The sequence below is a fragment of the Crocodylus siamensis genome, chromosome 5 (genome assembly GCF_052110815.1).
Source record: "Crocodylus siamensis isolate JL-2025a chromosome 5, ASM5211081v1, whole genome shotgun sequence".
Classification (NCBI taxonomy): Eukaryota; Metazoa; Chordata; order Crocodylia; family Crocodylidae; genus Crocodylus; species Crocodylus siamensis.
Window position 1 is genome coordinate 37,828,676 of NC_143399.1, and position 13,157 is coordinate 37,841,832.

The 13,157-nt window shown below is 60.1% G+C and overlaps 2 protein-coding genes across 2 annotated transcripts; one reads left to right on the top strand and one right to left on the bottom strand.

The window, feature by feature from the left end:
• Positions 1-65: 65 nt before the first annotated feature.
• On the top strand, positions 66-2,341 carry TSEN34 (tRNA splicing endonuclease subunit 34). Its single transcript, XM_090049396.1, has 4 exons — positions 66-615; positions 760-919; positions 1,274-1,546; positions 1,815-2,341. Exons 1-4 carry the CDS (start codon positions 370-372, stop codon positions 2,000-2,002), a joined length of 867 nt encoding a protein of 288 aa, XP_089905522.1. The 5' UTR covers positions 66-369; the 3' UTR covers positions 2,003-2,341.
• Positions 2,342-2,414: 73 nt separating this feature from the next.
• Positions 2,415-6,377, bottom strand: GRWD1 (glutamate rich WD repeat containing 1). Its single transcript, XM_090049394.1, has 7 exons — positions 6,146-6,377; positions 5,809-5,926; positions 5,283-5,433; positions 4,991-5,204; positions 4,744-4,886; positions 4,367-4,564; positions 2,415-4,222 (listed from the first exon to the last, which is right to left on the bottom strand). Exons 1-7 carry the CDS (start codon positions 6,327-6,329, stop codon positions 3,905-3,907), a joined length of 1,326 nt encoding a protein of 441 aa, XP_089905520.1. The 5' UTR covers positions 6,330-6,377; the 3' UTR covers positions 2,415-3,904.
• Between the last annotated feature and the right edge of the window lie 6,780 nt (positions 6,378-13,157).

Sequence of the window (13,157 nt, forward strand, 5' to 3'; positions counted from 1 at the left end):
TGTGGGGGGTATAGCCCTTTAAGAAGAGGTTTCCCAGAATTCCTTTCCAGGCGGAGCTGGTTTCCGGGGGTGGGATGGGGTGTGTGGACCTTTAAGGAAAGTTTTCCCCACACCCCCTTGCGGGAAGGACCTGGTAGTGGAGGGTGCTTCAAAAAAGATTTCCCGGCATCTTCTGGGATTTGGGGGCGGGTGTTTCTAAGACGCGTCCCTGGGATGATGTAACGGGATCCCTTGGGCGGGGCTCCCCCCGACGTGTTGCTTTGGCAGTTCTGGGGCGGCCCTGTGTTCCCTGTTCCTGCCCCCACCCTGGAGCCGGCTGCATCTCGGGGCCGCTTGCTTCTTGCAGCCCTGCCCAGGGGCGCCGGGGCCATGCTCCGCATCCACGTGCTGGCGGGGCAGGCTCTGGTGTGGCGCTCCGAGGACGCCCGGGAAATCCGGGAGCGGCACCGGCTGGTGGGGACCCTGGTGGGGGCGTTGGCCCGGACGCCGCGCCAGAACGTGCGGCTGGGGCTGCCCCTGCAGCTGCTCCCGGAGGAGGCCCGGCTGCTCGCTGAGATGGGGGCTGCCGTGCTAGTGAAGAGCACTGATGCCCATCCCCAGGAGCAGTTGGCCCAGGTGAGCGACCCAGGGTCTGTACCAGCCCCTGGTGGTAGGGGTAAGGCAGGGGCCTTACTCCTCTAGGGGATGCTGACCCTGGGGTGGGGGTACTAGCTGAGCTGCTGTTACCATCCAGGCCCTACCTTCTTTCCCTGAACCCAGGCATCTGAGAGGCAGCTGTATGAGCAGGGGCTGGAGGAGAGCTACCAGGAACAGCGGTGCCTGGCTGCACAGGAGCGCCGGGCCCAGCTGGCAAACTTAGCAGAGCGCATCGCACAGGGCCGTGCCCGCAAGCAGCAGCAGCAGCAGGGGAAGCTGCCAGGTGGGATCCCTGGGGAAACTTGCCTGGAGTGGGGCAGGGGTCACGTGGCAGCGAGTGGGGCAGCAGAGGGTGCAGACAACAGGGCAGGGTGCTAAGTCTTGGGCACCATGCTGTGGGGAGTGAGCTGGTGCCATGCTGCAGGGAGAAGCGCAGGGGACACCCTGGTAGTCAGTGCTGACCTTGGTGCCCTAGTGTAGTGCCAAGTGGGATCTGTGAAGTGAGGAGGGGTCCTATTCAGCCCCATGAGTTTTCATGTCCATTGTATGTATTCTGCATAGCACCCTCTGTAGCCACCCTAGAGGCAGCTGCATCTCTGTGCTGGGCGTAGTCTCCTCAGTCTCTCTGCGTTCCCAGACACTGCCCCATTGCCAGGACCTGCAGAGGAACGGGAGCATTTGGAGTCAGCTTTTGTCTTCCCCCGTGAGTCCATGATGGTGCAGCTGCCCATGGCACGGCTCTGCCTTGGACAAGAGGAACAGGTGGACTGGACCCAGCCCTCATGGCATTGGCCTCATGCTGGGCACCAGGAGCATGAGACCCGGTACTGCGTCTTCCGGGACCTGTGGGGCAGAGGGTACTATGTGACCAGTGGCAGCAAGTTTGGTGGGGATTTCCTTGTCTACCCAGGTGAGTTCTGTGGCAGGGGTTACTGCCCAGGCTTGGGGTGGGGCTAACTTTTGAGGAAGGGGCAGAGGAGTGGGGGCTACTGAAGGATAGATGGAGAAAGGGGACTGACAAGGTATCACTATTACCCCATAGAGGGCAGTGGTGGGCCCTGAGAAGGGGTGAGGCAGCCAATGGTGGAAGGTGGTAGGGAGGCTCCTGGCATGGGGCTGGTGACTGGCACTGCGCCAAGGCGCCCCCCCCCCCAACCTCTGTACTTCTTCCCTACCAGGGGACCCCATGCGCTTCCATGCCCATTACATTGCCCTGTGCTGCCCCCCAGGGGCACCACTCCCACTCTGTGATGTTGTGGCAGCTGCACGCCTCGGCACCAGTGTCAAGAAGACAGTACTGCTGTGCTCGGCTGGTGAGGATGGGGTCGTGATTTATACCTCCCTGCAATGGAGTGGGCTGCAGTGATCAGGGTGGGGGGTGTCCCTGCCCAATGGACAAAGAGCCCTGCCCAGGATTGGACAAAGCTGGGGCTGTGGTTCAGTCAGCCCCTGCCCTTCCTCCCAAAAGCCCATCCATGGACCCCAGTGGTGGCATCTGCAGTGGCCAGTTAGGGACTGATGCCACAAGAAATGGCTCTGGGTCTGGTCTCCTAAGCGGGAACAGGACAGGTGTGTGGGATGAACTGACAGTAAGAGTAGGGGTCAGGAGCGAGGGGCACCAGCAGGGCTCGGGGTTCCCCTACACTGATGGAATCCAGGGGAATTAATATTTTTGTATTTTAATTAAAACATCTGGACCAAAAAAAAAACTTTCAGTGCACTCATGGCTCATCCTGTGTGACCTCCCTTTCCATACTCCCCCCCGCCCCCCCCCCAGCACCTGAGGCAGCCTCTCTACATCCCTAGGGCAGTTGACATGTAGCTGAGCAGGGCTGGTCTGTGCCCTCCAGCCAGGGAATGGGTAGTGGGACAGGCCTGGTTTCCAAAGGTTCCCTGGAGGGCCATGCACAGCTCCTCCCACCATGCTGGAGTCGGGGTGCATATCTGCACCCCCCTTCCCCAGAGGCCAGGCAGGTTCAGTCCTTGCTCTTGTGCCACAGAACCCTCATTGGCATTCATGTGGCCAGTGTCCTGCCCTAGGGCCCATGCCTCCTATGGGCATTGAGCAGGGCCTTTCCTATCATTCAAGGGAGTCAGTCTCCCACTCCATCCAAGGGAAGTGCCAAATGGTAGTACCCAAGAAGGGAGTTGGATGAAACCAACTTCCTTGGGGAAAGAGGACAAGGGAGTGCCAGGAAGAGGATACCTTCCCCACACCCATTCTGCAGGTGGTAGTGCCTGTTCTCACCAGCTCTGGAGCAACTGTGGGGGTGGAATTTGAATAAAATTGTGTTCCCTCTTTAAATGGGAAAACTGAAACCAGAGAGAGGGTTTGTCCCCACCCCCATATGAGTGGTGGCAACCAGGTCTGGAAGGACCCACGTCACAGCATAAAGAAGGGAACTGAGGCTTGCACTGCTGCTTCCCCCCCATTCTGAATGACCCATGTGCAACATATGGTTGGTAAACTACTGGTCAGCATCACCCTGAAGCCACAGCTCTTCAGGACGAGGTGCAGCCCAGCTCCTGTTCCATGCAGAAGCCCTGATGCTGAATACAAGTTTCCACTCCCAGCTGGGCTAGTAGATTTCCCCCATTCAGTGCTGTGGAAGCTGGCACAATCCATAAGCAAGCGGGGTGGAGTAAGACAGTTTTGCTGATCCCCTTATTGTACACAATGGTAGTAACCACTCCCCATGGGGGAGGAGAGACACTACTGATGCTACTTTGTACAATCCATGGCTACTTCATCTGCCCAGAGAAGAGAGTGGGGAAGAGATACTCCTCTCCTAACTGCTGCTGACTCTCCAGACAGCCCCCTCCACCCCTTCTTTCCAGACAGTATATGTGGTTATGCCTGTCCCTCCCACCCCAACTCCACTCTGAATAATGGTAGCGACTGGCACCTGAAAGCGACAAGGAGGGTGTTATATACCTACTATAAAAACAGACCCCCCCCCACCTGTGTAATAGTATCTACCAGCAGCACCAACAGAAAAGGAAGTGGGGGTGGGGGGGACCCAACACTGATTTCCAATAGTGGCTTCTACCATTGCATGGAGAAGGGGTGTTGAGTTATCTGCAAGGTGGATGCTGGCTGAAGAGTGTGTGTGCAGGTATCCTGTGCAATAGCAGCCAAAACAATCCTGGGAAGGAGAGAAGGTAACGTGGTGCTGATGGAGGGGCACTTGGCCATTCCCTGGCTGTAGCAGCCCAGTCCCAAGGCTGTGTGGGGCTGCCCCTATGCCCTAGCTGCCCCTCCCCAGGGTCACACACTGATGGTGCGGAAGATGTTGAAGCCAGATAGGGCAGTGGTGATAAGGACACCGGGGCACTGTGGGTGCCAGTGCAGTTCCTTGATGTCAGTCTCGCCCTGGTGCACGAATAGCAGCTGCGGGGGGATGGATGCCAAGGCCGGATCATCACTCTCCCCCTCAGCCTCTTGGTCCCGCTCCACAGCCAGGTCCCACTGTGTCACCTGGTTGTCAGCCCCTGCAGCTGCCAGCACCCCACTGTCCGTGGGATGCCACTCCACCGAGGTGATAGGTGCTGTGTGCTGCTTGAATGTGGCCACGCTAGTGCCTTTCTGCAGAAGGAAGAGGAGGAGGGTGAGAGAAGCAGGGGCAGGCCAGGGCTGGGCTGATGTGGTCTATGGGTCAGGAGAGAGAGACAAGGCTTGGGGAAGGTCAGGGCTAGGCTGCGGGTCAGGCATGAGGGGGACAATGCTGACCTGGAACTGGCGCAGGTCCCAAATGCGGATGGTGCCATCATCGCCACCACTGACAATAAAAGGCTCGTGGCGGTTCCAGCTGATCACATTGACGTCACTGTCATGGGCCTGGCTGGCTGTCAGCATGCAGGCTTGGCTCGGTGCTGCCCGCACATCCCAGATTCGCACTGAGGCATCGGCCGAACATGAGGCAAACACCTGGGCAGAGTGCAAGGAGTGAGGGGCACTGCACAACCTGCCTCCCTCGACCATCCAGCCTGGTCTTCCACTCCCTTCCCTGCCCACAGGCCAATCTAGTTGAGTATCCTGCCCCAGATCAGTCCCATAGGCTGTTCACCCTGGTCTCACCACTGCTTTAAGTTAAAGTCCCTGCTTACTGTAGCTTCAGTGGGTGACCACTGCAGGTCTTCTACAGAGGCCGTGTGTGCAGTGAAAGGGCGCTGGTCCACATGCCATGTCCCACCCTCCTTGGGCGTCCATAAGTGAATGTTCTTGTTGCAATCACCTGTGAGGAGACGGCCTAAAAAACAGAAGAGGTGGTGGCTACAGCTCTGTAGATGCCCCTCACTGGGTTTTTCCAGCCCTGACAGTGCTCCGTACTCCCAACCTCTGGCCCCTGCTCACCTGCCACTTTAGGAGACCAGTCCAGGGCAAACCCTTCAGTCATATGTCCTGCGAAGGAAAAGAGAGGCTTGATCTTCGCCTGCTCCTCCCGCAGAAAAGTGACCATCGCCTGTGGGTTGGACAGGGCTGCAAGGGGACACTGCAGGTCATAGATCTCCACTTGACCCTTCTCGGACCACACAGCTGCTATGTCAGTGCTGACCAGTGAGGTCACCTGCCAAGAAGAAAAGAATTAACACTGGCTGGGACAGCTGAAAGGAAGGCACATGGTGGGGCAGGGAGTCAGCAGTACCCTGACACGGTTGATGCCTCCATAGTGGGGGACCATAGCCAGCTCCAGCTGGGGTTTCTTCTCCTCCTCCTCCTCCTCTTCACTCTCGCTGCTTTCAGACTCAGAGACCTTCCGTGTGCCATGAAGGTTATGCATCTTCATCACCAGCAGCCTGCCCACAGGAGAGGGGTTTGGTGAGGCTACAGACACCCAGGAAACACAGTCGACAACCAGCTCCCAGGGGTGGGGAGGTGGCAGGGACCTTTCTTTTCCAGGTGGCTCCCACCTTTGGCCAACCCCGGGGCAGCAGCACTGGCTGGTGCACGGAGTGGAAATGGGGTGGGCAGCCTGTTGTCTCCAGCAGCTGCTGCCCCTGATCCAGGCCTCACCCTCTCCCCCATGTACCGTGGTGCCCTAGATGTGCAATAAGTTCTGCTGAGTCCCAGCCCAGTATCCCAGCTCCAACCCCTGCCCCCTAGCTGGGTGCAGAAGGGAGTGTGGGCTGGAGCCAACTCTGGCACCGGTTCCTCCCCCCCCGCAGTCTGACCTGTTGGCCTGGGCGGTCTCAGCCTGCGTGCCGGCACAGAGCAGTAGGGACAGGGGGAAGCACTCACGCTCCTCGCCCAGTCTGTCCCGCACCACGTCGAAGCTCAGGCAAGGGGCACCTACGGGGGTGAGGGGGAGATGGGATCAGCTTCGAGGCCACCTCTGCCCCACTGCCTTGGGGCCGTGACTCCCAGCCAGCTCTGCCCTTGGGCCTCATTGACCCTCATCTCCAGGACTCCGGCCCTGCCCTGCCCCTACCATAGCCCCACCCCCTTTTATCGAGGCCCCGCTCCCACGTGCTAAGCCCCTCCCCGCATGTGCCTAGCCCCGCTCCGTACCGGTGCCCGCGCGCTGGTAGAGCACATAGGCCTCTTCGTCCATGACTAGCTCCTCGCCCTGCCCTGGCAGTGGCGCGCGGCCCGGCACATACACGCGCCGCGCGGGCGTCTCCGGTTCGCCGCCCTCCTCCATCTCCTCCGTGCTGCTGCTATTGTCGTCGCCGAGCCACGTTGGGTCCGCCATCGCGGAACAGGGCAGCACTGCTTCCGGGCAGACGTTGTCTGCCCCACTTCCGCCCTCAGACCGGAAGGCGCGGAGGCGCCATCTTGAGAAGGGGCAACGTCCGCCATGTTGGGGATGGAAGCGGACAACCGCGGCCTGCGTGTTTGAATAGGACTGGGAAAGGGGCTGCCGCCATCTTACAAGTGGGCAATAGCTGTCTGTTCCGCCACCATTTTGACATAGGTACTGGCCGGAGGCCCTGGAGAAAAGCTTGGCCCTGGGGCCGCCATCTTTGAAAAGGGAAATGAGAAGAGGCCTCCATCCTGACTACGGGAAAGGGTGGCCGAGCGCCATTTTGGGAAATGTAGTTTTCAGGCGTCCCTAGACGCCATCTTGACTACGGGCAGGTGTGGTTGCGTAGAAAGCCACCATATTAGAGGGAGCCTTTTCTGCCCTCTGCTCATCGCCATAGCAACAAGAAAGCTTCAATGGTACCATTGCCAAGAAGCAATTAATATAAGTCAGTGGCATTGCCGTAGCAACAAGAGGCGATGGGTAATGTAAAAAGGTTCCCAGGTGACATCATCAGGGCTGGGTTCACGAAGAGGGCATTGTGTCAACCCAGGGCTTGATGTCATCACTTGGGGCCAAGTTACTTCACTGCCCCTGTTGACGTCATCAGGGTCCCAGGCTCTCCCAGGGCTCCTGCAGCCCCCTCTGGTTTCCATAGCAACCTGATGGGGCTTCATTGACTTCCCCTTCCAAAGTGTGAGCAGAGCCCCCTCCCTTCTCTGTTGGGCTCCCCACCAGCCCAATACAGGGTCCCATCAGAGCCCCCTGCCCTGCAGCTCAGCTCCCAGAAGGCTGGGCCTGGGGGCACCCCTGGCTGCCAGCCCTCCCAAGGCACTGCCAGTACCTGGAGCCAGCACTAGCCCTGCCAAACATGAAGTGATGTGAGCAATGGGCTCCCCATGGCGGGCACTTCACGGCTCGTGCACCCAGTCCCCAACACGGGGTTGACCCCCATGCTTGGCTGAACACAGTGAATTTCATGGCACAGCAGCTGCAGCTGGAGGCCTTCAGGCTGTGCTCATGTAGGGATTTATGGGCCCTGCCAGAAGGCAGGGAAACGCCAGGGAAAGGCTCCCCCATGCCAGGGCTGAGCTGGGCTGGGAACAATGCAGCACAGTTTCCTCCACTGGGACCCCTGCTATGCCCCCAGCATAGGGCTCCCTACAGACTCCCTCCCAAGCACAGCACCCAGGCTGAATCCCCCAGCACAGAGCCTCTTAGTGGCCCCTGAGGACAGATCCCCCCAGCCTACCTCCCCAGCAGTGCCCCACTGCTCCCCCACTGAGCCACTCTAGCAGGGTGTTCTCCAAAGCACCCCCTGCTGAGCTCCCTGGCACCCCCATCCCTGGGCTGCCTGCTGAGAATGCCCCAATGAGCCCTGACCCCACTCCCTGCAGCCTGGCGCTTTGCTGTGGCCCCTGCCCCAGTCCTTACCTCAGAGCCCTGTTAATGCTGGGCTATCAGGGGGTTGTGGGTCAGCTGGGCTGGGGGGGTCCTGGGGTGGTGGTGGGGGGCAGAGGACTGGATTGGCAGGAGGGGCTGTTTGGGGGGGGAGTCCTGGGCTGCAGGATGACTTGAGAGTGGTCATTTCAGGGACTGTCCACCAGGTGTCGCTGGTGATGCACAAATATCCCTGTCTGGGCCAGGATGGGCAGCTCAGTGTCTAGGTGGGCACAGGGAACTCAGGGTTGGGCCAAGGCAGAAAGACCTCTGGGTAGCCCCAGGGAGGCAGTACTGGGGAGAGGAGAGGGCCTTCCCAAGGAGCTACTCCCTCCAGGCCTAGTCCCCCTCAGCCCTGCCACTGCTCTTGTATCCAGGCTGGCAGTGCCTGCAGCAGTGCAGGGATGAAGGCATCAGTCTCCCAGGGGCTTGAACCTATATAAACAAGCTCTACCCTATTCGATCCCCTCAACCCCCACCTCAGCTCTGAGAGTTCAGCTAAATGCAGCAGCCGGTTCCATCTCCATGGACTGCAGGTCTGTGGAGCTCATGCACAGCCCACACACAACCAGGGCCCACAGAGACCCCTTAGCCCTGCCAGAGCTGGCACCTACAGGTGAAGAAACCTCACCTTGCTGCTACCCCTGCCAGGCAAAGGGGGCAGCACCCCTACGGAGAACCCCTGCACTGCCAGCCTTGGGGTCCCTGCTAAGAGCCACTCTGCTGGAAGCCCCCCCAGTCTTCCTCTTGGGTGCACTGGTCCTAGCAGGATTTCAATGAGATGCCTGTCTGTGGGCTCCCTGGGGAGGGGCTGAGAGGAGGCTGATCTGTCAGGACCCTGCTGGGCTTATGTGAGGGCAGGTCAGCAGAAACTGACAGCTCTGTGGGGGGGGGCAGAGAGCAACTGAGACGGGCAGAGGAGGAGGCTTGTTGCAGGGGAGGGGGAGGCAGACAGGCTTTTGCATTGTCCCCCCTTAACCCTGCCTGTGGCTTTGGATTGTCCCCATCCTATCCCCATCCCTTGCCAGCTCAGCCCAGGCTCCCTGCCATGTCTGTGCCCGACTCCTTGTGCTGTGCCTATAGCACGGTGCCCCCTGGCACCAGGCTGGGGACCTGGGCCCCTCCTGCCCCTCCAGCAGAGTGTGAGGCGGGGGCTGGGGGCATCTGGTCTCCTCCTGGGGTTGTGTCCCTGCACTGCTTGAGGGAGGACTGACCGACTTGCAGGAATGGGGGAAGGGTGGGGAATTGGCCCTACAGGGGGTGGGTGGTGGGGACATGTTACCTGCTTTCTTTGCAGTCCCCAAGTGGGCCCCTGACACTAACTCTGTCCTTGGTGCTTGCCAGCCCCCTGTTGACTCACCATCTCGCTCTACCAGCTCCACTCCCAGGGGTCAGGGTCAAGCAAGGGCAGCCCCTGCCCTGCCAGAGCTCTGGGGGCACAGCGCAGAGGCCTGTGGGGTCTGGGAATGGAGCCTGTGTGTAACCGGGGGGGTTGTGGTGTCAAACACAGGGACCCCAAAGCAGCCCTGCCCACAATGGTACGAGTCCTGGCAGTGTCCTTCACCCATGCCCCACAGCCCCTGTCCCCCACTGCCCTTTCATGCCACGCTTCAGAAGTGTGTGTTTAGCGTAAACATTCCCTGGGCTTGTAACTCCTGATCAAATCTTTGCCTTAAACCAAGCATTGCTGCCGGCAGCGGGGCTGGGACTGCGTTGCGTCGGCCTAGATTTGAGTGAAGAAGAAATGAAGGTGAAAGGCAGAGACACAGACAAGCACCACCTGCCTGGGACAGGAGGCAGATGGCCAGGCCCCTCCAAGGGGCGCTGGGCCCGATCTGGCCCCAGGAAAGGGGCACAGGCTGGGGCAGGGGGTGGGGCAGGGCAGCGGGGGCTGTTTCCCACAGGGGTTTTGCCTTTGGCACAAAATGGCCCCAATCCATCCATCTGCCCATCCATCGATCCCTGCATCTGTCCATCCATCCATCCATCCATCTCCAAACCTCGCCTGTCCCTGGATCTGTCAGTTATTCCTCCACCCTCCCCCCAGCCTGCTCTCTCCCTCATTTATCTTCTGCTCACTCCTCACCTGTCTGCCTCCCCCCTGTGTCTGTCCGTCCGTTCCTCCATCCATCCATCCATTCTGGCTCTGCCAGCTGTCATCCTGCCCTCCGCCCCCCTGCCTTCCTCTCTGCCTTCTCTCTCCTCTACAGCTATTGCACCCCCATCTCATCAGCACCTATCACCGTCCCCCACCACCATCTACCTCTCCCTCCTGGTCGGCTCCGCTCTGTCTTGACAGTTTGAGGCTGCGAGACGCTGTGTTCCTCCAGCTCCGAGACCAGAAACCACTCAGCTCTTACCTCAGTGCTGAGACACCCCCCATGCTGGGTAAGGGGAACACTCCTGACACACCCTGCCCCAGAGCCAGCCACATTTCAGCACTGGGTGAAGGGCCCCTGAATAAGCTGATTCCAACATGCTCCACCCCAGAGCCAGCTGCATCTCAGGGTTGGGCATGGGGCCCTTGTATAACTGGCCTCTGTGCTCCCCACTGTGGCTACACACTGAACACACACAGGCCTGTCCTGCTGGCCCAGGGTGGGTTGAACTCCTGATGAGTCTCTACCCTGCTGGGGAAGAACCTGAAAACCCAGGACTCTTCCCAGGGTGATGAGGGCATTGTGAACCCGGACCAGGAGCTGGGCTGGCAGGAGGCTATGAGCTAGGAGTTGGGGGCACTGGCAGAGTTGCGGGGAGGGGAGGCAGGGTTCCTGGGTTTTCTCCCCAGGTGTGGGAGGGGTCTGGGGTCTGGTGCATTAGAGCTGGGAATCAGGACACCTGGGGTCTCTCCTGGCTTATGGAGAGGTGTGGGGTCTGGGTGATGACTGGGAGCTCCGATGCCTGGGTTCTCCCCCTGCCTGGCCTGGTGGCTGCTTGTCCCCTTCCCCAGCATCCGTGCTCAGTGATGGATTCTCCCTAACCATCTGCTCAGCTTGTTAGGCTGGTAATGAACAAGTAATTACCCACCGCGTGTGCCCAGGGCCAGACTGGCAACAGACACAGTTCTGCAGGAGGGCAGACCCCGGGCTGGGGGCTTCCTAGAGCCAGGGTGGGCTCTGACACTGGGACATGAGGTGGGGGCATTTTCCTTTTGGGGAGCACTGGACCCTAGCCAGCCTCAAGGTGGGGCACTGGCTGTCTCAGGGGGCTGGAGGGGGCCAAGGGCCTGTCCCTAAGGGGTGTTGGTCCTTCACTGGCAGGTACCATAAAGCTCATTGTGTGTTACCTGGATGTGGTGAGTTTGCAGGGTCTCAGCCCTGGCACACAGCTCCCCACAGGGGCTGCCTTGCCCCACTCCATGCAGAGACACTGAGAACTGGCCACCCCATGGTGAACACTGCATCCCAGTGGCTGGAGAGGGTTGCCCTGTGGGGGGGCTGCGGCCTCTCCCTATCCCCTCCCAATCTGTCCCTGCCAGCTGGACATGACACCGGAGTCCTTGAGTTCCTGGCAATTTATTATTCATTAAGAGACAGGCGCAAGATCACCTTGGAGCAGGACTGGGTGGTGGTGGGGGGGGGGGGGGGGGCGGGAATTATTGCCAGAATAGGCTTGGGATGGGAGAGACAGGAGGCTATATGGGAAGGGATGGACAGGCACACAGGCAAGTAGTGTCTATGGCACCGGCGCCCAGCCAGTGCCTCCATGCAGGGGGCAGATTAGGGCCCGTTGGACAGGACTGAGCCCTGCTCCAGAGGCTGCCTGAGGGGCATGGGGTTGGGGTGTGTGTGTCTGGTGGGGCTCTGGGGCATGGGGGAGTCACCACGCACTGCCACCCCCCTGCTGGGAGTGAGTCTGCACCTTTTCCATGTGTGGCCCCAGCCCCCATTAGGCTGATGTCATAATTGGGAATGAATGTTGCTCTCCAGAGTGGTGCAGGGGAGGGGCTGCCAGCACTGCAGCCCCCGAGGGACCCCAAAGTCACCTTCCTCCCAGCGCCTCAAGCAGTCGGTGCAGACTGGCAAGGAGCAGATGCACACAGAGACACTTGCACACCCTGTGCCAGCCCACTGGGCCCCACTGCCCTCAAGCTACAGAGAACCCAGGAGTCTTGGCTTCTGGCCTCTCTGGTCCAGCACACCAGACCCTCACTCCTCTTCTGGAGCTGGGGGAGAATGCTTCCTGGCTCCTAACCCGCCTCACCTTGCACTAACCCACCAGTCCTCACTCCCCCACCCCACAGCTGGGACAGAACCCAGGAGTCCTGGCTCCCAGTCCCTCTCACTGCTGTGCAGAATATCAAGCGGTTAGGAGCTGTCCCCTGCTTAATGCAGGACATGGGAGGGCCCAGGTAGGACTGTGGATGCCTAGACGGTCTCTGGGAGAGGGGTCCCCTGCAGTTGCACAAAGCTGTCACAGTGCCCTCATCCCCAGCTTGTGGCCAACTGTTGTTACAGGCGCCTCTGTCCGGGAGTGACAGCAAAACAAACACCCGGGCCCTGCGGCGCTTGATTTATGGCCTCATCATACCAACGTTCCCTCGGCCGGCACTGCGCCAGCCCCCCCCTGCCACGGGGTGACATTGAGTTACCAGCTCAGCAAGGCTGCAGGCTGTACACAGCGGGGAAGACAACCAGCAGGGGGCACCATGGGGGCAGGGAGCAGGTTGGGGCATGGGCAGAGCACTAGGTGGGGCTGTACTGTTGGGGACTGGGCAGGGGCAGGGCAGGGAGTGCCAGGCAGAAGGCAGCAGGGCAGGGACCCAGTGGGTGGTGGGGGAGATGCTGTGTGGAGGGGGGGACCCAGCAGGAGGCACCATGCTGGGGGTTGCAGGGGGCTTGACTGGGGCATGATACCCCCAATGGCAGGCCCCTGGACCCACGGGCAGATTCTTAGGCCCTGGCTACATCCAGACACCTTGAAACACCAGCTCTGGCTTCTGGCCCACATGTTTCCAGGGGCACAGACACATGCTGACACCTTGACATGTGCACTCAGATACCCCAACACACAGCCCCACAGGCCTGCTCCGAGCCAGTCAGGCCCGCTGTGAGCCAGTCAGCCCCACTGGCATACACAACACCCTGCCAGGCACACTGACACAGACACACCATGGACAGCTGACACGTGCTGGCTCCTCCTAGATAGGCTGACATACAGATACACCCGGCTAGACACACACTGACTAGGTCCCCACTGCACTGACAGCTCTGCACACCTGCACTCAGCAGTCTACTGACACATCTAGACTGAGCCCAGGTCAGGTCCTGCATACACTGATCCCAGGCTCTGCAGTCGCACAGCTACCCAGAAATACTGACACTTCCCAAAGGTGCC

Bases quoted from the DNA above. Each gene is read 5' to 3' on its own strand.
- TSEN34 (XM_090049396.1), top strand. From the start codon at position 370: ATGCTCCGCATCCACGTGCTGGCGGGGCAGGCTCTGGTGTGGCGCTCC. The intron at 920-1,273 runs GTGGGATCCCTG...CTGCGTTCCCAG, and splicing joins GCAGCAGGGGAAGCTGCCAG to ACACTGCCCCATTGCCAGGA. The intron at 1,547-1,814 runs GTGAGTTCTGTG...CTTCCCTACCAG, and splicing joins GGATTTCCTTGTCTACCCAG to GGGACCCCATGCGCTTCCAT.
- GRWD1 (XM_090049394.1), bottom strand. From the start codon at position 6,329: ATGGCGGACCCAACGTGGCTCGGCGACGACAATAGCAGCAGCACGGAG. The intron at 4,565-4,743 runs GTAAGCAGGGAC...CACTCTGCCCAG, and splicing joins GGTCACCCACTGAAGCTACA to GTGTTTGCCTCATGTTCGGC. The intron at 4,223-4,366 runs GTCAGCATTGTC...TTCCTTCTGCAG, and splicing joins GGGACCTGCGCCAGTTCCAG to AAAGGCACTAGCGTGGCCAC.